We start from the raw sequence: 26298 nt of genomic DNA on the forward strand, positions 1-26298 counted from the left end.
GTCTTATGAAGTATATATACTTAGACTGTTAGAACTGAAAGCAACTTTAGAGCTGATGGAATCCGCCTGTATGGCCAGATCCGTGCAGGAGAAACAGCTGTCGCTATCGTGAGTAGAAAGGGATCCTCTGCAGGAATAATTGGGGGGGGCCAGAGTAGGGAGGATTGGGGGGAGCCTCCTGGAGTGACTCCCAGCCCGATCCTCTGGCCCATTCTGGAAGGAGGCGAACGGGGGCCGCCCTGCAGAGCCTGAGTTAGGAAGTACTGCACAGCTGGAAGCCGGGTCTCAGGGAACGGAGACAGGTGGGGGCCTCCTGCAGTGGCCTGGGTGCTGCCAGGGGGAGTCGGGCTGCTGAGACTGCCTTCACAGCTGCCCTGCAACTCCCTGGAGCTAGCAATGGGGCTGGGGATGCTCAGCCCAGCTGCCCCCGTGTCCCTCAGCTCTGGGCAGCCAGCGTGTGCCCTAGAACTCTGCCTCCCCTCATGCCCCAACATCTCCAGAAGAGGCAGTGCCCAGCAGCCAAGGGTGATGCCCAAGGGGTGCAGGTATGAGCCACCAGCAGCTGACACCCACGGTGGCTGGGAGGGGTGCCCCAGCCTCTGAAGGGGCCTGGGAGAGGCGCCCCGAGCGCACCCACACTGTGCTTGCCAGCAGAAGGGAAGACCAGCCGCAGTAGCCAAAACATCTCCAGGGCCCCTCTCCACCTTCCTGTATCCCAGCGGCGCATCTCAGTGGGGATGGAATTCCTGCCAGAGCCCTGACTAGGGAGCCTGGGAGGTGGCATCTGTGCAGAAGTCCTGGGCAGAGCCGCCAGGCCAGGTCAGCACAATGCCAAGGGGAACCTGACTTGAGAGAGTCCGTGACTTAGGGGCCCCTCCGGTGGTCCAGAATTAGGGTCCTCAATGTGCAGGTCAGCGCTGGCATCTGAGGTGGTTTCCTCCTGAGACCAGGTAGCGGAGAAGAATCAGATATTTAAGTGAGGATCCTCAATCCCACGACTAATTGGGAAACCATAGAAGCCAAAATGCTCTCAAGTGACTACAAGGGAGGATGCCAGAGGTTCATCACCAACTGCCACAATTTCCAGAAGTTTCTTTAGTCACAGGCAGTGTTGGAGAGGGTCTAGATCATCAGTGATTAGTTACAGTTAAATAATATATAGTTCCTGATGGAACAGGGGCTTTTATTTCTTTAAATCTTATTCTAAATGATGTATTACCCTTGCCTTTCAAATAACAGCAATTCCTAATGGACCAAGGAAAATATTCTTAGCAGTTTAAAGGCAAAAGTTGTATTTTTATTTGAAGAAAGGAACCCCTAAAGGGGCACACATAGGACATGCTTGCACAGGTAGCCCAGGTGAGCGGGGCTGCTTGGAACAGCGAGTTGTAATCAAGTGCGGCCTCATTTCCAGCAGGTGAGCTGCCACGGACCACGGGCTCCCCTGCACTGAGCCTGCGGGTGCCAGCCACCAAAGGAACAGCGAATGTCCGGGTCCATGGGACGCAAGCCCAGTTCGTGTCTGCCCTGTGGGGTGGGGACGCAGGTGGGACAACCAGCCCCTGTTCCGGGATTGGTGTCTTCCCAGTCACACTGGCCTCAGCACGTTTCTTCTTCATGTACAGGTGGCAGGCACAATCCAGGCTCCGTCCCTGTCCCTAGCACCACAGTATGTGAGCTGACCCCTTTCACAAATGAGGAGGAGCCCTGCAGCTGCAGGAGGGGAACCAGCATCATCCCCCAGGTATTCTCTCCCCTTCGTTCCTGCACCTGGAGGGGATAATCCATGGAAGGGAGTTAATGGTACCTTTATTTCTCAAACTGGCTTTGGAAGGATCTCAAAGTCCAACGTAGCCTTCAGATGACTTGATATTTTCCATGAACAGGCTTTTCATAAAGTGTCCACGTGACGGGACAGTAGTGAGAAGTCTGGGGGTCCAAAGCCAGGCTTTCCATTTGAACTCTGTGATTGGCCCAGGTGTTCCTTATCTGTAAAATGGGACCATAATCTCACCTAACAAAAAAATGAGAAGTATTTTTTTAAAAGGGCTTGGGATGATGGCGTTTGTAGTGAAAGAGATGATGTATATCAGAGTTTTGTGACTTGTGCAAAGCCTTGTTGAAACACAAGTTCTTTCTCAAGAATTTTTTTGAAACTCTGTGATATCCATCTTCAGCCGCCTTGTGCACATCCCCAAATAGGGCCATGAGCCTCACAGGTAGAATCATTATAGGTACAACTTAGAAAAAAAAGATGTAGGCTCCTTTTCTTTTCCTTTCCCTGGCAAACAGAGCTATGGTTAGCAGAAAGTTGAGGCAATTTTAATTACTGGTTTTGTGCTTGAAAGGGGAGGTCCTTAGGAGAAGTCTCAATTCAGAAACTTCAAGAAGAAATGGGCGGGCGTGGTGAGGGTGGAGGGGGCAGATTGCATTTCCCGTTTTCCTTTCCGATGATGTTGGAAAACATTGCAGGAAAACCATGGATACCCACGAAAAAATCCCCAAATTCATTCTCTTTGCCACCAGAGGCCCAGCCCAAAAAGTGACGAGGAGAAGTGGTGGATTTTTTTTCGGGAGCTGGGGTTTGCGGGAGTCCAGCTGAGGGCTTGCAGGGTTGAAGACAGCGTTCAGAGGGTGACATCAGCTGGCAGTGGGGCCAGAAGCGACAGAGCACAGAGTCTGGTTTTCATTTACAGTTTGGGTCAGGCCCACGGTGGGGAGGGGGAGCGGAGGGGAGGGGAGGGGAGGAGCTGGAGGAAGCCCTGGCGGCCTGGCGGGGCTCCAGCTAGGCGCTCAATCTTCCACCAAAGGCTGCTTAGTTCTTCTGCTTTCCAGCCTCCTGCAAGGACTGCAAGGGGAGTTTCCTCCTGTGCCCGGAGTCCCCTCTTCTGCAGAAAGCGAAGCAGAAACATGCGTCAGATTCGAACATAATTGAATAGAGAAGCCCCAGGACATACCTTCTTCAGGTCTGCTCAGGGTAAGTGCGATTCCGGGCGTGCTCCTCAGTCTGTGGGCAAGAGGGTCATGCTTTCCATCCGGTGACCATTCTTGATGCTCCACGTTCACCCTCTTGGAGTAGTTTCTGAGCATGTTTTCCGTTTCTGGAAGGTTCGGCTGCTTTTTCCTTCTCAGTGTGTGGCAACTGAGTTTCCTTAGCTCGGTGAAGGCCGTGGGCTGCCCCAGGGTATCGCTGGGCTGCAGTCCTGCGGCCACGGGCTTTCCACGCTCATCCTACGTGCTCCTGACTGCAGAGTTTTTTTTTGATGCTGTCTCCTCCTAAAACTTGAATCTGCTTTGTTAGCAGAAATGTCTTTGCCAGAATTCAACAGCTACCTGTTGAGCAGCTCTTTGGAGAGACTGTCTAGTCCTCCCAGGTTGGGGCATCAGGTGGGTCCTGGTGGGGCAGGATACAGACTGGGGGACCACATCTGTTGCCTTTGGGATGTTGGGGTGACTTGGGTGCCCAGGCTCAGGGCCAAGTCAAGAGATACTCAGCTATTCCCATCAGGGCTTCCTCTTTTTAGGAACCTGCAATCACTGCTGGAGTCTTTGTCCTCTGGGGCTGCTTAAAGGAGCTGCAGGGGTCAGGAGAGGAGAAGGAATTTGGTGTTCAGGCAGCACGCCCAGTGGATAAGGCAGGGCTCCTGGGGCCGGCCCGTGCTGCCCAGACGTGGTGCGGGTGCCAGACGGGGAGGCCGAAGGCCCTTCACAGCCGGGAGGGTGGGCCCAGGTCCTCTCTGGCCCAGGACGGAAAGTGCCCCCTGACAGCTGCTGGCCTGCTGTGGGGACCTGCCTCAAAGCCTAGAGTATTGGAGAACCAACCGGGATGGAAGTAGGGGTGGGGTCCCTGGGAGGACCCCGTGGACAGCTGAGGAGTGTAAACCAAGTCCAGAATTTCCCAGGCAGCCTGAGGAGCACATTCAGAGGCTGTTCTGGACCCCAGGGGACAAACTGGTCTGAGCCCAGGGAGCGTCCTGGACCCATGGGGAAAAGCAGGGGTGTTGACACACACCAGGTGGCCTCTCGGCCGACACACAGCTGCCTCCACATGAGGACCGCAGAGTCTTAGAGCCGGGGGTGCTCGGAGCTCGTGTGGAGGGACTCTCCTCAACCTGGCTGCCTCAGCCTCTCAGGGGACCCATTCTTAATACTTTAAAAACTGAACAGAAAAAGCTTTAAAAGCAAGTACTTTTGACTCCTGAGTTACATTGGAGACCACTTGGCTGAGTTCTTTGCTCCACTAAAGTGAGGGAAGAGATTCTTGCCTGGCAGCCACTGAGGCCTGGTTCCCTGGTTTTAAAGATGCAGAATCGGGCCATGAGATGCTAACTTACTTGCCGAGGCCACGGAACCAGCAGGAGGCTGAGATCTTTACCATTTCAGGAAAGCAGACGGCTGAGCCATGGAGGAGCCCGAGCTAGTTTACATCTGGACATGGCCTGATTTCTTCCCCCTGCAGACCATGTTCTGTTAGACATGATGCGAACATTGGTTTATGCTCTCGAAGGCTCTGTGGACCAGCGGAGGAGGCGGCAGCAGACATGAGCCGGCCCTTGGGATGGGCCCGGGCTGTGTGATCGGAGCACCTGGGCAGGCCTCCCTCCCTCAGACCACCTCTGGGGAAGGGCCTCCAGGAAGATGGGACCTGCATTTGCTTTGTCCCACTGTGGGCTTGTTGCTGAGGGTGCGGGCGTAGGGTGGGGAGGCGAAGGGCTTTCGTGGGAGTTCAGGGTATAGGAATGGTATGTGGTCTCGACGTGCATTTTGTTGAGGAAGGGGTTTTCACTCACTCAAGGTGTGGTTTTTCTTCCCCACTCAAGGCAGGGAGAGACCATTAAACTGACACTGGGTGGAGGAGGGGATGTGGGCCTCAGCATGGCAGCAGGGTGGCGAGGTGTGGCTGTCCATCCTCTCCCAGTTGGGGAATTCAAGGGTGTGGCACCCCACCTTCCTGGGAGGGGCCGGGGAAGCCTCTAGAAGGCTAGGTAGTCCTTGGCCCGGGGCTGGGTTTTTCCAACACTTAGGAGGGTGTGTGCCCCACTCCACCATGCTGCTGGCCCTTGGGTGATGGGGTATATGGCAATGTCCAAACTGGGGGTCTTAAAGATACCTTTGATATAAGATAAGCATCTTTCAGAATAGGAACTGTCTTGTCTTCTGCACCTCTCTGTCCGTAGTGTTTCCGGCTTCCCCTTCCCATTATGACGCCTTTTGTGATGTGATGGCTCAGAACCTTATACACCATTGATGACAAAGTAGGAAGGAACCCCTCTATTCAGTCAGTGACTGATGACGGATTCGTGGCTCACAGGAGTCTCCCCATCTGACCTTAGTTTTGGGTTAGGGTGCTTACGGATGGATGCCACAGCTTAAAGCCAGCTTGAAACCAGACCTCTGTCCCCTTTGAAGGCGGGTACAGAGTTTTGCCCTTGGGCCTCATTCATCTCCTTGCTCAGAGCACTTAGATAAGTGGACGAAAGCCCTGGGCTTTACCAGTGGTCTGTGTCAGCACCCACTTCTCCGTGAAATTCCACAAACAGGATTTAAAATTCACTGTCAAGCCCCAGATTCTGTCCCATGAGACTGTCTTACAGGCATGCTAATAACTTTAGCCAAAAGTTTTATGTGAAAAATTAGGCTTTGTCAACATTGTTTTTGGAAGAATCTGAGGGCTTGTTATCTCTCAGAGATGTGCTGCAGGCAGCTCCGTCTGCAGGGGACGCCGTGTGCCGGGCGGCCTTTCCACAGTGACCCACAGGGGCGAACTTTTCCTGGTGTCTTAGCTGCAAAAAGCAGGCAGTAAAAACACACCACCGCTTCACAAATAGTGGACATTTGAAGGGTACCTGACATTAAGAAAAATCTTATTGGTATCTCCAGCTAAGGATGAAAGCCCCAAATGATTCAAATGTTAAAGCAGGAGAAGGAAGCTTAAGAAGTAAAAAAGTTCCTGCTAGTTCAGATAGCTTTGCACTAGAGAAGGATGGTTTTCTTCATTCTACCATTCTATGTATGGTTTCTCTCTCTCCAGTGTAAAAATTCTGGGCGATAATCCTGCCCTTCAAAGAAAAGACGCTGCTCGGCCCCTCTAAACCCAGAAACAACCAGCTCAATCTCCGGGTGCGGGTACGGCAGCCTGATTTGCAAAGAGGAGTTTTTCCAGTAGTTCAGTATGTTAACTTTTGGAAACATACATTTTAATGCCTTTTAGTCTCACAGGTCTATTTTGGCAAGGAGATGAATTTTGAGTTAGCACATTCGTCCTGGTATGGTCTTTCCTGAAAATGCGGTCTTTTTTTCCCCTCTGGAGGGCAGTGTGTCCCTCCCTCAGAGCTCCAGAACCGTCTCAAGGTGGTGCCCGAGCAACTCAGGGTGGGGTTTCTGGGTCTGTCGGAAGTAGCGCACCTCACACCAGGGCTCATGGGTAATTTTAGGACCCACCTACAGACTGTTTCAGCTCCTAATCTAAACAAAAATGTGATTTTAGTATGTGAAGTAGATGTAAGTTTGGAATTTTTTATTTTTCTATGCTCGCGTAGGAGTAGCAATGACGTGAAATTATGCCTTGAAATGAGACAGTCTGTGCTCTAACATGATTTCATTACAAGGGCATTCACCACTTAAGAGCCTTTAAAGGCAACATTTTACCTGTATCTGCTAAGAAAAGTTTAAATTAACAGGAAGGTAGGTGTCTCAGAATGGAAGCAAGCTTGCATAGTCGCGCAGCGCTCTGTCACTGTGGGATTTTGCATCTTAGAGCTGCCTGTTAAGACGAACTGATCAGGAACTTCAAACTTTTCATTCCCTGCCCCTTGCTGTTTCCTCCTATGAGGCAACTTGTTTGAACCTATTTCAAAAACTTCATGCAAATAATTATGGATGTCCCATTTAAAGTGTTTGTTCCTAAAAAATACATTACTGACTCAGACTTATGATGGCTTGGCTGAGATGCCCACTGTCAGGATCTTGGGTTACAGAGTTCCAACTCAGAGCGAAGAAACCTGCCCTCTACTTGGTCCATGAGTTCTCATATTCATTCAAGCTTGATGAACCCTGATGTGCTCCGTGCATGGAGCTTTGGGGTGGAGGGAGGGGTAAAATGATTAAGGAGTGGTCCTTGTCCTCTGCTTGGCCAATATAGGATTTCTGTTTGGCTGTGTGAAATATCAAAAATTTACTGCCTTGGGGGATGCTTTCTCCAGACTCTTGACGCTTCTAATGAAGAGGTGGGGCCCAGAGAATTGAATTGCTGGTCTGACGTCCCCAGTGCTAGTGGTCAAGCCAAATCAGTGTTTCCTGGGAGCCCCTGCACATGTTCACACCTCCCTCTAGGCAGGTATCTGGTACCAGGAGCATCAAGGGAGCTCAAACCTTCAGAGTGTATTTTTATTTTTTTGAGAGGGCATCTCTCATATTTATTGATCATATGGTTGTTAACAACAATAAAATTCTGTATAGGGGACTCAATGCACAATCATTAATCAACCCCAAGACTAATTCTCAACAGTCTCCAATCTTCTGAAGCATAACGAACAAGTTCTTACATGGTGAACAAATTCTTACACAGTGAATAAGTTCTTAACATGGTGAACAGTACAAGGGCAGTCATCACAGAAACTTTCGGTTTTGATCACGCATCATGAACTATAAACAATCAGGTCAATTATGATTATTCGTTTGATTTTTATACTTGATTTATATGTGAATCCCACATTTCTCCCTTATTATTATTATTATTATTATATATATATTTTTTAATAAAATGCTGAAGTGACAGGTAGATGCAAGATAAAGGTAGAAAACATAGTTTAGTGCTGTAAGAGGGCAAATGTAGATGATCAGGTGTGTGCCTGTAGACTAAGTGTTAATCCAAGCTAGACAAGGGCAGCAAAACATCCACGGATGCAGATTTCTCTCAAAACAGGGGGGGTGAGGTTCTGAGCCTCACCTTCAGAGCGTATTTTTGAGTGTTCTGTGAAGAGAGGCACTTCTTTCCCCTGACCAGGCTTCTATGGAGTAGCATATTTTGAGTTTACTCAGCAAAGGTAATTGTTTTTTTTTAAAAATCTGGAAAGGAAAAGGAGAGAAGAAAAATAAGACAAATACACAAAGTTCTGCCAAACCCTCTCCCAAAGGCACACTGTTGGGCTTTTGTAGGGGTCTGGCTGCAGTCAGCCTAGCGCGGTCCTGCAGGCCTCCTCTGCATTTTAAGGCTCATGAAATACAGAGAAACGTTTGTGAGTTAGGAGTGGCCAGGGAAAAAGATGATGGGATCTGTGTAAAATCCCTCTGATTTGGGCCATACATTTGGTTTTCATGGACCCAAAGCATCGAGAATTGGCCACTGGAAGGAAGAGCTCATGGGTTTAATTTCAAAATTAAATACTGAACAGCAGCTGGAGATGACTCAGGTCTCAAGAGAAGCCATTCCAGGAAACAAGTTTTTCTCTTCTGGAATCTTCATCAGTTGATCCAGGGCCCCAGTGCCGGCCCTAAGTAAGAGCCAGCTCCACCAAGGCCACAGATTGCCCCGTGCACAGGGGGCTGGCCCACTGTTTCTTGTGGGGGCAGCAGAAGCCCGTCACTGGCCAGAGCCTCAGGCAGCAGAGGGAAGGAGTCCCAGAGCTCCTGCCTGCGGGAGCATCAGGCCATCAGCCTTACTTTATACACACACTGAGTGAGGCTGGGAGAGATCTGGTGGCCGTTACTGACAGAGGCAGGACTGAAGCAGAATCTTTCCAGACTATTACACTACATCCAGTGTTGATGGTATTTTATCAGATGCTGCAACTTCATTTTTTAAAAACCGTCTCTCCTGGACTTGATCACGAACCAGACTAGAAAACATGCAAAAATATTTAGATTTTCCTTATGATATGAGAACCTTTTAGCCATTTTGTATGAATAATTCTGCACCATGGTTCTGGAGAGGCCAGTGGCCCTGAAGTCTGTGGCCGAGAAAGGAGCGGGACCCGCCGGGCACTCTCTGGAGATGTAGCGCCATGTGTCACGAGCCTGGAATGAAACGGGTGCTTGCGCAATTTCTTTGGAAGCATTTTCTAAGTCACTCTCTTCCTCAGTATTAAATCTGAACTAGTTTCTGCCTGATGTGTATACTTAGTAGTATAAATGGAGAAAAAGCCTTGTCTGGCTGCCTTATATTTAAGAGGGTAAAATGGGTTTTACATTTGCATGGAGGGCATCTGGCTTTTCCATCCACAGCAGAAATGGAACTTTCTGTGTCACGGTTATTATCTGGGACCCTAAGAATATGGCTTTAAATAAATGCCCAAATACCTGGGCAGCTAATCTGGAGGTTCTTCCAGTTGCCTTTGGGGAAGGAAACTAACGCTCCGGTGCTCAGCAGGCCCTGGTCTCACCACCTCATTAAACGAGCTGTCAAGCAAGCTTTGTTTTACTTGATTTCACCAGAAAGAGCCAGAGACCTGGGTCTGCTCCTCAGTGTCTGATGAGGACACCAGGAGGCGGCAGGGTGGCCAAGCCAGCAGACACGTCAGAGCAGTTAAACACTGAGCTGTCCTGGGAAACGCGTTCAGAGCCTGGGCTGAACAGACAACTGGTTACAGACATGTACACCTCGTTGGTGTTTTCTTCTCTAGGACGTGTCCACAGAATGGAAATGCGAGATTCAAGTGGTAAAACAAAGGAAGCCAGGGAACTAGGTATTTCTTGGGTCTTGGAAAGAGTTTTTTTAGGGTTGTTCCAAATCATATGCTTTTGAGGATTCCCCAAGTTCTTTCAAACGGCAGTAATATTTTAAATTCCCCTCTCCCTCCCTTACCGGAGGGCTTAGTGGCCTCTCTTAGTGTCCCCCCTGGGGACAGAATGGGGACTCCTTTCCCAGGATTGGGGCAAAAAAAGGAAGGAGAGTGAGAAAAGTAGAGAGACTGGGGTGCCTGCAAGCTCACGACCCCTGGGGTTACTGAACTGGGACTCTCCATCACCTGGCAGGCAGGCATGGCTCTCTCTCCAGCTAGTTCTGCAGCTTTCATTAAGTGGGACAGTTAGGAGCTGATAGAAGTCCTAGAACTTGATCGGAGGACCAGCCTGATTTTAAAATCAGTGCTTGGAGAAGACTGACTAAATGATTTCAAAATGGGAGCTCAGGATGGATGTCAGCCTTTGTTTTAGAATGATTTCCTACTGTGCGCAAGTGTGTGTCTTTTTCTTAAAAAAGATTTCCAGACATGGAAAATGAAAAAGCCTTTTGAGTAGACTTAATGAAAACTAATTTCACAGAGTTGCAAAATAGCTTAGGGAAGTCTTTGGAATGTGACTGAACACAATTCCAGTCGAAGGGCCGTGCAGAGCAACCTTCACAGTAAGAGGTATCTTTTTAAGTTTCAAGTGGACACCTTGAAATCCAAAAGGGAAAAGGCCCCTGGAATCCCTTTCTAGAATGAGGCAGAGTGAAGAAAGGAATTACTAATGCTGACTAGAAAGATAAGGAGACTTTCATGAAGTTCTGTCATTGAATCTGCTGCCTTTATGACCCAGTCTGTGACACACAGCAGCGCAGGTCCCCACCCAGCCTGAGGGGCGTTAAGTAGCCAATTCTGACTTTTTTTTCCTTTGAAATAATGACAGCAGACAAATGGATTCTATTGACACAGAATCTGTGGGTTGTCACCAAAGAAATCTATTTTTTCCTCAAAAGACGGGAGTTCCCTTGGGACCTGCGCCAAATCCGGCCCAGCCTCATAGGGTCTCCCGGGGTTCCTCCCTGGGCTTTGGGCATGAAGACTTCCGCTAGGATCCTGCCTCTGTCTTGCTTTATCCATGCGGCCTCAGGCAAATCATGGCCCCGCCTGCTTTCGGGTGCCCCGACTTTACAGTGGGGGAAAGCAGCCGAGGGGGCATGAGGCCCGCCTACAGGCGGGGAGCCCGGTTGATGTGCTTGTACTCTCGTCTCTATTTCTTGCCAGTGGGGAAGGGAGGGTGACAATGGGGCAGCTGCTTTGTTCCCCCTTATTAAATGGCAAGCGGGGTGACCATTTGGGGAGATGATGTTTGGCATCTTTTAATATCTAAATGGAAAAAATTCTACAAGATTCGTTGCCAGGAACTGCAGTTTTAAAAATTGGGACTCCATGACATGTTAAACAATAGAATAGATTTAACTGCAGACAAAAACATGAACAGATACCTGACAGCTGGGCTAGGAACGCCTGCATCCCGTGACTGGCCCTAAACTTGATGGGAGGAGAAGTGTGGGGAGCCGAAGGCGGTTTTCCCACCTGAGAATTCAGCTCAACCAAACCTCGTGAGTCCGTGAGTCACCAGTGGAGCCTGGAAAACTCCTGGCCCACGAGCATCATCTCCTGCGCTTCCTGCTCAGACCGAGGGAGCATTTCCCCTCTGCCCTCCCCTGCCCTCCCTCGCTTCCCCTCGCCTCTGTATCTGGACAGACGTTGGAAAAGACAATTCCTTTGCACTGCACATTTATTTCATTACTTTGTGTCCCAGTGGGAAGCCCTTTTTTTAGGGGGTTACTCTCTTAAAGATTAGTATCTTGGAAATTAAAATCTTTATATATAATTTCCAACCAGTTTAAAATTCATTTTCTTTAGCAAATAGTTGAAGTAAGTAATACCTCAGAGAGACATTATAAATTTCATCCTATTATGATTTAGATTTTATTGAGCTCTATCAAAGGATAGAAAATTATTTTGGAATTTCTCAATAGAGAGCCCATTCAGTGTTTAAAGTATGACAGAATTTGTGGGGATACAGGTTGGTTAAAAAGCCATTAATAAAACCACCCAGTGCATGATCCACCCAGGCCTCCGTCTGCAGAGGCTCCGTGGTTCTTCCCATCCAGGGGTCAGCAGTGGTTGGACATATCTCGTCTCACATCCTGTCTTTTTACCACATGGAGACCATAGTCCAGCTTTGTGACAAGGCCCTGTACTACTCTTTTGCTCTAATTCTTAAGCAAAAATACTACTTAAAATACTGCATCTTGTGCTTGGATCAAATGTTTAAAACAATTGAACGAGACCCTCCAGAAGATTTGCATTAACCCTTCTCATGAAGCTGTGGCGCTTAAACTGCAGTGGGGAGTTAGAATAGATGCCTCTAGAATCACAGGCAGACCCAGATCCTATCCCCAGGGAAACCCACATACACAGATGCAACTTTGTACACATTTGTGGATGGTTAATAAATTCATTGAAATCTGTAGATTGCATATTAAAAAGATATTCTTGACCATTTATTATAGGTTGTTTTGGAAAGAATGGGCTACATATCTGGAAAGAATCCAGTAAACTTTAAATAATGGGGATAGATAATTTTCCCATAATTTTCTAGTAGGATGCTTATTGCTGATATCCAATGTTTAATTTTAATATAAAGAATCAAGAATAGCATGTGTACAATGTACTTCTACATTGTCCTAAGGTGTATAGCCTTATTTAGTTGGGAACACACACAAAAATCAGAGACATTGCATTTGATTAATTTTTTTCCAAAAGGAAAACTCAGGAATAGGTCTAGCAAAGTGGAAGGAAAATATGGCTGTATGGAGAAGTCTGGAAGATTCCCAGGGTAGAGCATGGGTTTGCAGGATTTCTAGAGGGGAGCAGGCAATTCTATAGTTTGGGAGGCCATCCTCAGTGGAGAAGGCAGAGAAACGAGCCAAGCAGTGGGATTCCACACTCCACATGGGGGTGTGTCTGTGTGTGCCCTGAGCATCAACCCAGACTCAACTAGGACTTGGGGACACCATGGAACCAATGAGCTGAATGTCAGGGACTGCCCTTCTATGGTGTGAAGATCCATGTCTAACATGTGCTGACCATCTGTGGGGAAAATGGAAGTGCCTACGGCCGGGATCCTCACCTGACCCTAAACTACTGGATGATGTAGTTGGCCTACTGCTGGGCTGCTGCTCCCACACCTGTAGGCAATGGGCTGTTATTGACTGAGTCACTGTATAAAGAGCTCTGCCCAGGGCTCTAGGCAAAGGCAGAGAGGGAGGTGGCTTATGGACCTGCAGACTGTTGGATGCAGACGTAATCCTAGTGCTTAACCTACTGCCATGAGAATAAAGCTGGATATAAATGCTTTTATCCCAAGAATGTTCCATTGTCATTTCTCAGTTTCACTGAATCCATAATGAACTTGCCTGGGGCTAAAACTCTCAGGTAAGACACCACTGCAAGCCAAGATGACTGTACTGTACTTTTGGAATGTGGCCATTGTCACCACCTGCTGTCCCTTCATTGCAGACACGTTCTGTTGATGGCTGGCCTCTTGACCATCACTGGAACATTTCCGTCCCACGGTTGACATGTTGCCAGGAGGAAGTTGTATTAACAGGTGCTTCTATTTTAGTTGCTAAGGGTGTCTCTGAACTCTCAGAATTTGAATTATAGGGTAGATGTGTTTCATCGCAGGTGACGCTTTTTGTTGACTTTCCTTGGAAATCCCAAGCCACAGTGGGTCTTGGAATGCATGCTCACATTTGTGGTTTCATCTTCCTCTATCCCACTAACTTCTGGCAGGCCGGCCCGGGGCCCACACTATGTCCTGCTGTTCCTCACAGCTGGGCCACAAGATCTGCACACCAGCACTTCTCTCTGGGCCTGACCTCAGGTAGGCAAAACTGTGAGACTGAGTTTCAGGGTATCTTTGTGCCCACTTCACCACTGTCCTTGGGTGGAGGCCTCAGTAAGAGGTCTTGGCCCTCAATGCCATCTTGCTAAGTAGTCCATCTGGACACCAGTCCCGTAGCTATATTGCCAATTAGCCAGACAGACTTTCCTCTGCTGTCATTACTTGTGTTGCTCTAGATAGCAAGATTGAGAACATCAGGCCGTCTTCAGCATTGCATTGTGGAGGAAATGGAATTCCTGCATTATTCAATGGATAACCATGAAGAGAATCATTGTGCCCATGGAGTGCCTATGGCAAGGTGAAGGTCAAGCTGGGAAGGTGTCTTGGCTATGCGTTTCAGCCATGAGCAAGTTCACTATGGATTCAGTGTGACTGAGGAATGACAATGGAATATTCTTTTTTTTTTTTTTTTATTGAAGGGTAGTTGACACACAGTATTACATTAGTTTCAGGTGTACAACATAGCGATTTAACATTTATATACATGATAATTCTAGGTACCAGCTATCACCATACCAAGTTGTTACAATATTTTGACTATATTCCTTATGCTATACATTACATCCCGGTTACTTATTTATTTTACAATTGGAAATGTGTACTTTTTTTTTTTGTGAGGGCATCTCTCATATTTATCGATCAAATGGTTGTTAACCACAATAAAATTCTGTATAGGGGGGTCAATGCTCAATGCACAATCATTAATCTGTCTCAAGCCTAATTCTCGTCAGTCTCCAATCTTCTGAAGCATAACGAACAAGTTCTTACATGGAGAACAAATTCTTACATAGTGAATAAGTTCTTACATGGTGAACATTACAAGGGCAGTCATCACAGAGGCTTTTGGTTTTGATCATGCATTATGAACTATAAACAGTCACTTCAAATATCAATATTCATTTGATTTTTATACTTGATTTATATGTGGACACCACATTTCTCTCTTTATTATTATTATTTTTAATAAAATGCTGAAGTGGTAGGTAGGTACAAGATAAAGGTAGAAAACATAGTTTAGTGTTGTAAGAGAGCAAATGTAGATGATCAGGTGTGTGCCTGTAGACTGTGTGCTAATCCAAGCTAGACAAGGGCAATAAAACATCCACGTATGCAGAAGATTTCTCTCAGAACAGGGGTGGGGGTGGTTCTAAGCCTCACCTCTGACCACGGAATATTCTTGAAGTGAAAGTGTTTACTACCGGGCTTATTTTCCCAGCAATAGGTTGAGCACTAGAATTACAACTGCATCCAACAGTCTGCAGATCTGTAACCCTCCTTCATCACTGGGCAGAGCTCTTTATATAGTGACTCAGTCAATAATAGCTTATTGCCTACGAGTGTGGGACCATTAGCCCAGCAGTAGGGCCATTACATCATCAAGTACTTTAGGGTCAGGTGAGGATCCTGGCCATGGAAACTTCCATTTTCCCCACAGAAGATCAAGAAGGTACAGAAGCTTAGGCCTTTGGTGGAGCCAGTTTCATAGCTCTGATGACACTAGTTAGGGCACAAATAACTTTTGCACTAAGTGTCATTGTTTAATTCTTTTTCACTTTTATGAGACGTAAGTCTTTTTCTAAAACCTGAACATTTCACTGCCATACACTTCTTTTTTTCTTCCTTTCCAAATACTATTTAGGGACAAGGATAAATATTATGTTATTTAGTTATAGGGGCACATGTGTGCTTTAAGGAGATGTTTAGTTGTACTGTTTTCCCATATTAGCTCTTAAAACACCATACCTCAAAAAAGAGATTCCACATTTATATCATTTCTATTAAATCAATAGTTACATTTAAGGGGTACATAATTACCCATACTTTTACAAAACACAGGTGAGTTTTTCCTTTTCTTAAAATTATGGTAAATATACAAGATAAATTGCCATCTTAACCATTTTTAAGGGAGCAGTACCGTAGTGTTAACTATATGCACCTCAATGTACAACAGATCTGTAGAACTTTTTCAACTTGTGAAACTGAAACTCTGCATCCGTTCACCAATTCCCCTTTTTCTACTGTCAGCCCTGCCTTCTGGTGACCACCGTTCTACTTTCTAATAGTTTCATTACTTCAGATACCTCATGTAAGTGGAGTCTTGCAGTATGTGTCCTTCTGTGACTGGCTTATATAACTTACCATAATGTCCTAAGGGTTCATCTATGTTCATCTAGCATATGACAGGATGCTTTTTTCTTAAGGCTGAATAATGTTACATTGTACATATATACCACATTTTCTTTATCCATTCAACCACTGATAAACATTTTATATTGTCTCCACCTCTTGACTATTGTGAATAATGCTGCAATAAACTTGGGTATGCACATATCTCTTTGGAATCCTGTTTTCAGTTATTCTGAAAATATAATCAGAAGTGAGATTGCAGGGTTATATGGTAACTGTATTTAACTGGATTTTGTATCCTGTAATTTTGCTGAAATTTTTATTAGTTCTAACAGTATTTTTATCTAATAGTGTGTGTTTGTGTATCTTTAGTGTTTTCTATGTATAAGATCAGGTCATCTCCAGAGACAATGTAACTTCTTTCTTTCTAATTTGGATGCCATTTATTTTTCTTGCCTAATTGCTCTGGTTTGGACTTCCAGTGCTGTGTTGGACAGATGTAGTGAGAGAGGGCGTTCTTACTTTGTTGCTGATCTCAGAAGGAAAGATTTCACTTTTTCACATTGAGTATGATGTTAGCTGTGGGTTTTTCATATATGGCCTTTACTATGTTAAGGTAATTTTCTTTTATTCCTAATTTTTTGAGTGTTTTTATCATGAAAAGGTGTTGAATTTTGTAAAATGATTTTTCTGCACCAAGTAAAATGATCATATGCTTTTTACCTTTCATTTTGTTAATGTGTTGTGCTATTACATTGATTGATTTTTGTATGTTGAACCGTCCTTGCATTCCAGGAATTCATCCTCCCACTTGAGCATGTATAATCCTCTTAATGTGTTGGCTGAATTTAGTTTGCTAGTGTTTTGTTGAGCATTTTTCATCAGGGATATTTTTCTTGTAGTTTTCTTGTAGTATCTTTGTCGGATTTTGGTATTGGGTAATACTGGCCTTATAGAATGAGTTTGGAAGTGTTCCCTCCTCTTCAATTTTTTGGAAATATTTGAGAAGGATTGGTTTTAATTCTTGTTTAGATGTCTGGTACGATTCTCTAGAGAAGCCATCTGGTCCTGGACTGTTCTTTGTTGGGAGGTTTTTGATACTGAAACAACTTCCTAACAAGTTGTGAGTCTATTCAGATTTTTTTATTTCTTCATGATTCAGTTTTGGTAGGTCATCCACCATTTCCAGAAGTCAATCCACGTCTTCCAGGTCACCCAGTTTGTCGGCATATTCCTGTACTCACTTCCTCCGGGTTTCACGGGGTCTTGTCAGTGTTTTCAACTTCTCAGCAGTGAAGATGTTTTACAAGCCACTTCACATGCCTGTTTGTTCTCATTTCCCCTTACGTGTCTCAGGGAAGAGTCAAAAAATTCCCAAGGCAAGGCATAAAAAACCAGTTTACAGGCAATTGGATTTTTAGGATTAATATGAAAAAAAAAATAGCATCTGAAAATCTGACATGAGATGTTTTTGATTTTCACTCAAACTAATGTTGAATATCTTTTCATGTTGTAATTTGCAAGGTCTTTTTAACCTTCAAAGCCTAACAATGAAATATAAATGATGATGGTAACCTAATCTCTCTATATTAAATGCACTTAGGCTTCTTAAACCAAATGGGATTTCTGACTTAACTGCAGTCTCTACTCTATAATTTCCAATATCAAATAGTACTTCCTGAAACTAAGTACATGAAAAAATAACCAATATTATTAATTAGCACCCTGAAAGTTCATGCTGATGATGGGATTGGTTCTGGCCCCTTCACAGAACCTCTTCAGAGCAACTTTGGTCATCAGTACAGTTCACCTTTCTTACATGGTCACTGGGTGGTGACAAGCTCCCCCATCAAAGATCCTCACTTGCAGTTAATGGCATCCAAGGGAGCAGACATCCACAGACCCCTGACCTGGGTTAGATGGAGACCTGGGCAGGTGGAGATGCTTTTAGCTAGTGCTTTAAAGCAGCAAGGACTTAGCAAAATTCAGGCATGGGAATGAGTAGCCACTGCTGTCAAAGTGTGCAACTTGGGTCATTGGATGTAAATAGTCAGAGGGAATAGAGTCTTGGACCAAGAGGAGGAGAAAAGAGGTGCTGCCCTGGACAGGGAACTTAAGCTGGGGCAGAGAAGATTGAGACCAGATCTCTGGGGGGCTCTTAAGGACAGGCCCAGACTGTCATGCTGATCTCATTGGTTTGGGGGTTGGAGGGTTGCAGAGGTTGGTGTGAAGGTATGGGTGTGGGTGCCTTCTGGTTTTGGGGAGAGAGAGGGTGTTGTTTAAAGGGAAAAGGTCTGGTGACATAGGCTACTGAGCCCATGTGAGCTTGAACTTGACTGGCTGGAAGTCACGTTGGCGGCTGTTCACTGGTGCATGGGTGCAGGAGACAGTGCGGCAATGCCACAGCCCTCAGCGTTGGCTTCACAGTCTGTCTAACTCAGTATCCCTGGGCTTGTTCCATTCTGAGATTGGAGGTTGGCTCACAGTCAGCTCTTGTTGGCAGAAAAGTGTTAAATAGTATTAAAGAATAAAGGCAAGATGTAAAGTGGTCTCGGCGTCAGCGGTGCTTGTACTTCTGTGTTGTGTGACTTGGGCAAAGCTGTTCTCCCCATGAACTGAGCTTTGCTGGGGACTCTTTCAAACATGACCTACAGAGTCAAGCTGGGAGTCACGAACCCACCACTTTCTGTGTCTATGTGCCTTTACTCCAGATGCTTTTATATTCCGCCATTTGTTCAGTGACATGCTAGCCACGATTTGAAAGGATAAATGGTTTAATTGCACAGGTTTTAACTATGGCCAAAGTAGTGTAATCACTAGATTCAAAGATTCTCATTTATGTATTTAGTCAAAACCATTTTCATAAAAGGGATACAGCCTTGATTCTGTAGATAGAAATCTGAGAGTCAAAACCTGATGATTCTTCTCTGCCCTGTTTTCTTTCAGGCCCACACGTGGTGCTTAGACAAATTCACAATGAGGAAGCGTGGCCCTTGGCCCGCAGCGGCTGTCTTCTGCTCCTTTCTCTTAGGCTTTTCCTTTACTTATGCCCAACAACAGCAAGCAGGTAAGACCCAGAAACATTGTTTAATTTTATTAAAAGGAATAGTGCTTTCTAATTCTAGAGCTTAGACATCACAGGCCTGATATCAGGCTTAGATACGTTTTTCAGGGATAGTAAGCCATTTATTGCAGGGTGTTCATTTAGTTTATAGACCTTTTCAGATACTCTTTATCTAGTGAGAGATGGCGTGTCTTTACTAAGCTTTGGGTTTGATATCTTGGAGTTGGTTTGCAAGTGGTTTGTTTTTATATCAAGTATGAGCAGAAAGTTGTACCACGAATTTTTACCATCTGAAGAGCTTTTCCACATTTCTGGCACTGGTTGGTCCTTGAGCACATAAAACCAGAAGACAACTATTGAGAGCAAAAATTATCTTCCTTGAAAACAAAAAACACAGCTCACCCTCTATAATTCTAGAGACAGAAAGGTATTTTTCACCTAGGATCATTAAATCTTTAAAAAATCAGTTTCCAAAAACTGTTTTAAAATCTAGATCCTGATTAACCCTATTAAGAATTTGCTGGCAGAGTTTTAGGAAATGGAAAAGTGCCTCATGCGTTGTGAGCTTGGAAGGACTGACCTGGGCCTTCCTCTCCTGTGCCTGGAGAGCTGGGCTGCGGGCATGAACTCTCCCACGAGGCCTGGCAGTTCCTAGACGGCAGGCAGGTGAGAGCTGCCTCGGTGGAAGGGGAGCGCTGGGGGGTCAGGGTCGGCCCCAGGGAGGCGGAGCCCAGGAGCCCACCCTGCACGGCCACCTGGCCCACGGCTGCAGGAAGACCCTCCCGGACACTGACAGCCGGGCACCCTGAGTCTCCTGTTCTTCCTTTTCAGGTGGAATCAGAGTCACCTTTGAAAGAGATAAATGATGTCCAACATCTATTGTAGCTTTTCTGGCAGTGAAAAAAATGTCACTAGTGAGGGTCTCTTTATTTATGCTGAAAAGTCTAGGAAAAATGGCTTTCTTTATAGTGACACTCGCCTTCCACTGGGGGAGACATCCATGACATTTATTTACCCCAGGCGCTGGGGGTTAGTTAGTGGAAGATGGTAGTAGTTTTCACATTCCGTCTTGTTAAGGACTAACTTTGACCCCAAACTACAGAAGATATTTGTGAAATGATGGTCGGTTATCTGATAAGGTGTCCATCCCTCCAGCCTGACCAGGTGGGTCTTGGGGCTCAGACTGCCACAAAGAATGATGCTTGAGTAAAAAGACACCCCAGAGCCTGCTGCAGGTTCATGTACAGGGGTCATTGCCTATGGGATTTGGGCCCGTGACTGGACACCAGTAGCTGTTGAGGCCATGTGTCCAGGTCCCTCCATACTTCTCAGGTAAGTCAGCCTTCCTGCTCATATTGCTAGTGAGGTGAGGTGCGAATCACTTAGTGACAGCACAGCGTGAACTGAATTGGTTTAGGAAGGCTTTGCACTGGTAGGGAGAAATTGCTTGAACAGGAGAAAAATCTAAACCAATGTCTTTTTTTAAAGATGTCAAAAATGGTGCCGCTGCCGATATAATATTTCTAGTGGATTCCTCTTGGAGCATTGGGAAGGAACATTTCCAACTTGTCCGGGAATTTCTATATGATGCTATAAAATCTTTAGCTATGGGAGAAAATGATTTCCGTTTTGCTCTGGTCCAGTTCAACGGCAACCCACATACCGAGTTCCTGTTAAATTCGTATCGTACTAAACAAGAAGTCCTCTCCCATATTTCCAACATGTCTTACACTGGGGGAAGCAATCAGACTGGAAAAGGATTAGAATACGTAATGCAAAATCACCTCACTAAGGCTGCTGGAAGCCGGGCCAGTGACGGAGTCCCTCAGGTTATTGTAGTGTTGACCGACGGACACTCGGACGACGGCCTTGCTCTGCCCTCAGCGGAACTTAAGTCTGCTGATGTTAACGTGTTTGCAGTTGGAGTTGAGGGTGCAGATGGAGGAGCCTTAAAAGAAATAGCAAGTGAACCACTCAATATGCATGTTTTCAACCTAGAGAATTTTACCTCACTTCATGACGTAGTAGGAAACTTAGTGTCCTGTGTGCATTCATCCGTGACTCCAGAGAGGGCTGGAGGCACAGAGACCCTTAAGGACATCACAGGTAATAGCAATGTGGCCAAGCTGCTGCCTGCCTTGCTAGTCTTTGCCGATAAGCTTGGCGACCGCTGGCGTTAAAGCAACACTATGGCTTAAAGATGCGGGGGGATTAGGGAAGAGATGGCTGTTCACAGGCTTAAAAACAAAGGTTTGCATATTCTCTGTAGTCTCCTTCTCAAATAGAGCATTCACCTACATTCAAGAGGGTGTTTTTTGAAACAGTTAAATTTGAAAGCTACAAAAACACATTCTAATAATAGTATGACCCCCAAAGAGTTACTTCTATGATCCTTGGGAAAGGGAGCCTCAGGCGGCAGGGCAGGCATCTAACAAAACCCCTGCCGTCTGTTATTGGAATAGAGGGCCCGTTGCCTTTAACGAAAGCTCCTTGTTATCTGAAAGCACATGAGCTGGAGCTGGGCGGGGTGCAAAGGGGGTCCACTATGTGTCCCCAGAGTAACAGAGAGCACTCTGGGATGTATTTCAGAGAGCTGACGGAATTAGAATTGTAAGAAGCCTTAGATGTGATCCAGTCCATATTTGTTTAGAGGAAGTTGAGTCCTAGAGGGTAAGTGACATGCAGTTAGTGGAAGATCCAGAGCTCAGCCCACTCCTCCCTGCTGTAACCATGGCTGTGCCCACGGAGAGGACCCTCCCCAGTGCCACTCAGAAGTATTGATAATACATGGGCATTACATTGATGGGTTATTACACAGTGATATGTACAGAACTAACTGGCAGGCAAGCTATTTACCCAGGCAAACCCATTAGCGCTCCTTCCAGTGCTAAGTGTCTAAAAGACCAATAGGGAAGGAATTTGGGAAGTACAATTTCAGATAAACTGTGCTGCCGCAATTTTGACCAATGCCTGTGGGAGGCTTACTCATCAGCGTTAGACAGGGAGGAGGGACCTCCGTCTGTCAGGAAGTGAGTCCATGCAGCCAATTGAAAGTCAGTGGCAGAGAATTCTGGGAGAGAGGCAGGGAGTTAGGGTGGAATCAAGGGTCTCGGGGGAGAGACAATCTCCAAAAAGGAGACACATGTCCTCTGAGATGGAGGGAAGGGAAAAGATTTGGGTAGACAGAGTCCCAGCTCAGCTGGCATCTATAGTCCCAATAAGAAAAGAAGATGGAGGGACAGAGGCAGTGGTGTTTGTGAGCATGGAGGGATTTTGTTTTGACCAGAGGCTGTAGGGCTGTGATGAAGGGTCCTCAGACATTTAGGAACCAGCCGCCCGCTTGCAGTGGCAAGCAGGTGTCAGCCGAGATTACAAGCCTGTGATCTGCCGTTGGCTTGGCACCCTGACCTACAGATATTGCAGGCCCTCCTGGAATACAAGGAGTGGTCAGGTATGGAGCTGGCCAAGAGAAAGCGACAGAGGCCAGGTCACCTTGGGAAGGAAATCTAGAATGGCTGCAGTGGACTCCGGAGACAGCCCGCCCTGGGGTCCTGGCTGGGTGGGGTTGAGAGGCCAGGGTGAGGGAGGGGACCTGGGGGCTGCAGAGGGTGTGAACGGGGGATGCTGCCATTGTGTGTGGAGGGAGACTTTGGGGGACAGATTGTGGGGTGGAGGGGTTTCAGGGGATGCTGGCAGAGCAGCCCTACATGCTTAGGGTGCGGCAGACAGGGGCGCACCGGATGAGGAGGCTGGAGCCCAGGAGGCTGAGCCGTACAGACCCAAAGCCTCCGGGGGTGAGCCCAGGGTGTGCGGCGTGGATCTGACTGCCGTCACGAGCAGGTTGGAGGATCCCTTCAGTGGACTTAGCTGCAACAAGGAAGGGGGACTCTCTGAATGGAGAAAGAATGGACTGGCCAGCGGGCCTCGGTAGGAATGCACCCACGGCGGAAGGAGTGGTTTACAGCCCCTGAGCTTCTGGAAGCTCAGGTCACCACCAAGCGGGTTTCAGAGACAGGAGGCGGGCGGGGAGGTGACTGGCAGGCCAGTCTCTTTTTAATTCAGATGTTGGAGGGAGAAGGAAGAAGGAAGGACTTGGGGTTTTGAGGCATAAATCCACCAAAGGGCCATGTGGGAGGGGCTGCAGAAGTCCAGAGGGGCAGGAGGGATCCAGAGAAACAGAGCTTTCTGGATTGTGATGAGAACAGTGGGAGAGGGCAGATACACAGCACAGACGCCGGGTTTTCATAGCAGATTCACAAAGGGGTGAAGTAAAGGGACTGGATGTCAGGAGAAAGGAGCCGGCTGTCCCGGGCAGGCCGAGCCAGTTACGGGAAGGGCTCCAGAAGGGCCACCCCACGGAGCTCCAGGAGGCGGTGCACAAGATGGTCTCCCTGGTGGTTGCCCATGACCTCAGCTTTGACGGGGCGGCAGTGCCGATGGCCCTACAGTGAGTCCGCCTCTAACAGGGAGGAGTGTGTGGCGGCCTGGATAGTTGGTATTAAACACTGAAACAGGCTCTCTACCTCCAATGCCATGCCTCACCCCTGTACTGTGACGCCGGTGTCCCTCCTGCCAGGTTCCAGGAAGAGAAGGTGGGGTCCTTGAGAGCACCCCAAACCTGACCCTCCAGATCACAAGGACATGACGCGTGTCCATGATGACCTGCTCTATTCGCTGCCCTGTTTCCAGTATCCATCACTCACTGATCGTCACATGGATAAAAACGAATCCATCCCCCAAACAGTGCAGGGGATCAGTAGAGAAATAGGTCATCTTTTCTTTATGGCTGTTTTGGCCAACTCAGAAAAGAGGGTGGCTGATTTTGCCTTTAGGTGTGACCTTTATATAAATGTGCCAATTGATTACCATCTGAATGCTCAAGGGGCCTATCCGTGCAGTATGTTTCCACACAGAGGATAAAACCTTTGTTTTTATGCCGAGAAAGCATCTCTGTCTTCTAGTGTTGAAGCCACTAGCAGCACCAGGGTGGAATATTAATCCATTTATGTCGTCTCTTCTAATTAACTCCACTCTGTGATTCTGCCAGTATCATGTCCCACTGCATGTTCCACTGCAAAAACACAAAATAATAACCATTCTCTTTTTCTGATTGTAGGGAAAGGCAGTCAGGAGGCATTATAGAGTTTGCTAGTAAGTGAGGGCCAGCTCTTCCCATTGCTGTCTACCAGGTGACTTCTCCCCATAGAATGTTCTTGATTATACAATTTAAATGTGTACAAAATGTTAATGCTCCCCATTGTTCTACATGAACTCTGCCCTAGTAATTAGTCTGAAAGTTGTATTTTTGAAAATCCCTTTGTCATTCTTTCGTAAATAGATATCACTAAAATAAAAAAAGCTTTATACTATAGTGAAAGCTAAAGGTGACATGTGGTCAGTAAGGATTTTACTATGAACATTTTTTTCAGCAAAATATAAAGATTTCAAAAACTCAGTGAAACCTACCTACAATGTTTGTGTTTACAAAGGAAACATGAATGTGACCTTTTAAATTTTTCTTAAGAAAAGGAAGCGTCCCATGAGCTAAGGAAGGCATTGTGCCCCCACGAATACGCTCAGGAAAATGTGTTTCCAACGGTGTTGTAGTAGCCTACAAGTTTTCTCTGGACATGGCACAAGTTTTCCATAGAAAATGCTGCAGAGGGTATGAAATGTGAGCCATTAAAGCAGAAAATCAGACAATCACATTTTACATTTCAGATAGGCCTAATTTCCCATGGAGTCAATACTGGTCATTGGTATGCCTTGCTGTACACAAGAATGTGTAGCTCTTGTGTCTATCTGAGGCTCTGGTTCTCCTGGGTAACACAGCATGCCCTTGTGTGTCCTGTCATTGTGTGCATAAGAGGACAATGGTGTTTTTTCAGTGATGACAAATTATCCAACATTTTTCTATGACTTGCTGCTGTTCAGCCTTTTAGGAAGAAATGTCCAAGTATTTTCCTTCAGGGCTTGTTTGTCTTATTGATGTTTTTGTACATTGCAATAAAAAAGCAACAATGTGATAAATCAGTTAGAATAGTAAATTGATTAGGACTGTGTCATCCTGTGATTTAGGCATCATTTTTCTTTTATTGACTCTAGGCTCGTAACTGATTCTTCTTTTAAATGTCTTGGCTCCCTGAGGAAGCAGCGAATCTCGCCTTGTCCCCTGGGGTCATTGGTTTAGGCCTGGCAAGTGTTGAGGGGTTTTGTGGTGTGATTTGCAGAGCCTCTAGCTTCTATGAAGTGTGGGCCATTTCTCTACCCAGCTGTGTTATGAACAATCCTGCTACTGCACCCTCCCTAAGATCCTTCAGGAATCTTAAGTTTTGGCTAAAGAGGAGCAATGCTTTGGAATTCTTAGCAAAGGCCCAGTCTTATTTAATACCGTCTTAAGGCCATTATTAAAAATGTAAGATCTTAATTATTGTAGCAAAAAATTTTTCTTCTTGCTAATCTACTATTTCCAAGTTAATATCTTATAAGGTTTTATATGATATTTCCAAGTTAGTATCTTTCCCTGTGCAAAGCATTCATCTACAAGGATATTGTCAGGGATTTTGTGTATATATGGGAAGAAAGAACACTTCTGATTCTAACAATCCCTGGCTCAGCTTATATGACAAGAGAAAAGTGGTAAGGACATATTTCACTACAGCAAAATTCTTTAGTTTTTGAGATGTTTGTATCTTGCTTCCACAGTGAGAGCAAATGCAATTTTGCTGACACAGGATAAGTTAATTTTAAATATGAAGTGTTTACTGTCATTAAAAAGATCAGAATAAATCTTTTTTTATATAATACAACAATTACACCCGGAATATAGATCCCTAAAGTCTTAGAACAGAACTATCACATATGCTCACATAAAAACCCTTCCTCTTCTTAATACACACTTAAGTTATTAAAAAAACATTTACCAGAATAATTTTGCTGTTTCTCTAGTTTAAATCAGTCCGATATAAATATTCTAGCTGAGGCTTTGAAATATTCTGCTCAGGTTTGTAGATTTATTGTTCGCTATTCATTGCTCAGGGCATCTGTGAAGCCCCATTCTCAGTTAACAGAACGGAAGTCTCTTTTTTTGCCATTGTGGGGAGAGCAGAGGTCTTGGTTAGCCACTTTTATGTCCATTTGTATATGGACATAGGTATAACCCCAGAGCAGAGAAAACAAGGAGTTTTCCGATGCTTATGGTCTCATTAGCGATCAGTTTAGAATGTCATAAAAATAAGGTTGGATAATTATGTCATGACTGGTCACTATCACTCTGCTTAACATAATTCTGCATTGTATGATTGAATATAGAGGCGATAGCACAAACATCTTAACCAAACATCTTGCCTAGTCCCAGAACGGCATTTGACTTCCATCCAACTGAACATCACACAAGGAAAGAAAATCAAACCAAAAATGTATCAGAGTATTTTTAAAATTAGAACTTTCAGTACAGTCTGAGCTCT

The 26298-nt window shown here is 45.9% G+C and overlaps 1 protein-coding gene across 6 annotated transcripts in view; it reads left to right on the forward strand.

The window, feature by feature from the left end:
* Window positions 1-1286: 1286 nt before the first annotated feature.
* The window catches only part of COL6A3 (collagen type VI alpha 3 chain), a 79360-nt gene continuing 54348 nt past the window's right edge, over window positions 1287-26298 (forward strand). For 2 of the 6 annotated variants that reach the window (XM_017675683.3, XM_073217926.1), the window contains exons 1-3: window positions 2724-2977; window positions 18715-18835; window positions 20321-20938. In XM_017675683.3, coding sequence (XP_017531172.3) covers window positions 18745-18835; window positions 20321-20938 — 709 coding nt within the window. In that variant the 5' untranslated portion in view covers window positions 2724-2977; window positions 18715-18744. Of the gene's footprint in view, window positions 2678-2723; window positions 2978-18714; window positions 18836-20320; window positions 20939-26298 lie in introns of those variants that run through there. The other 4 variants (XM_073217925.1, XM_017675688.3, XM_037009710.2 and 1 more) reach the window with 4 other exon arrangements.

This window comes from Manis javanica, chromosome 12 (genome assembly GCF_040802235.1).
Source record: "Manis javanica isolate MJ-LG chromosome 12, MJ_LKY, whole genome shotgun sequence".
NCBI lineage: Eukaryota > Metazoa > Chordata > Mammalia > Pholidota > Manidae > Manis > Manis javanica.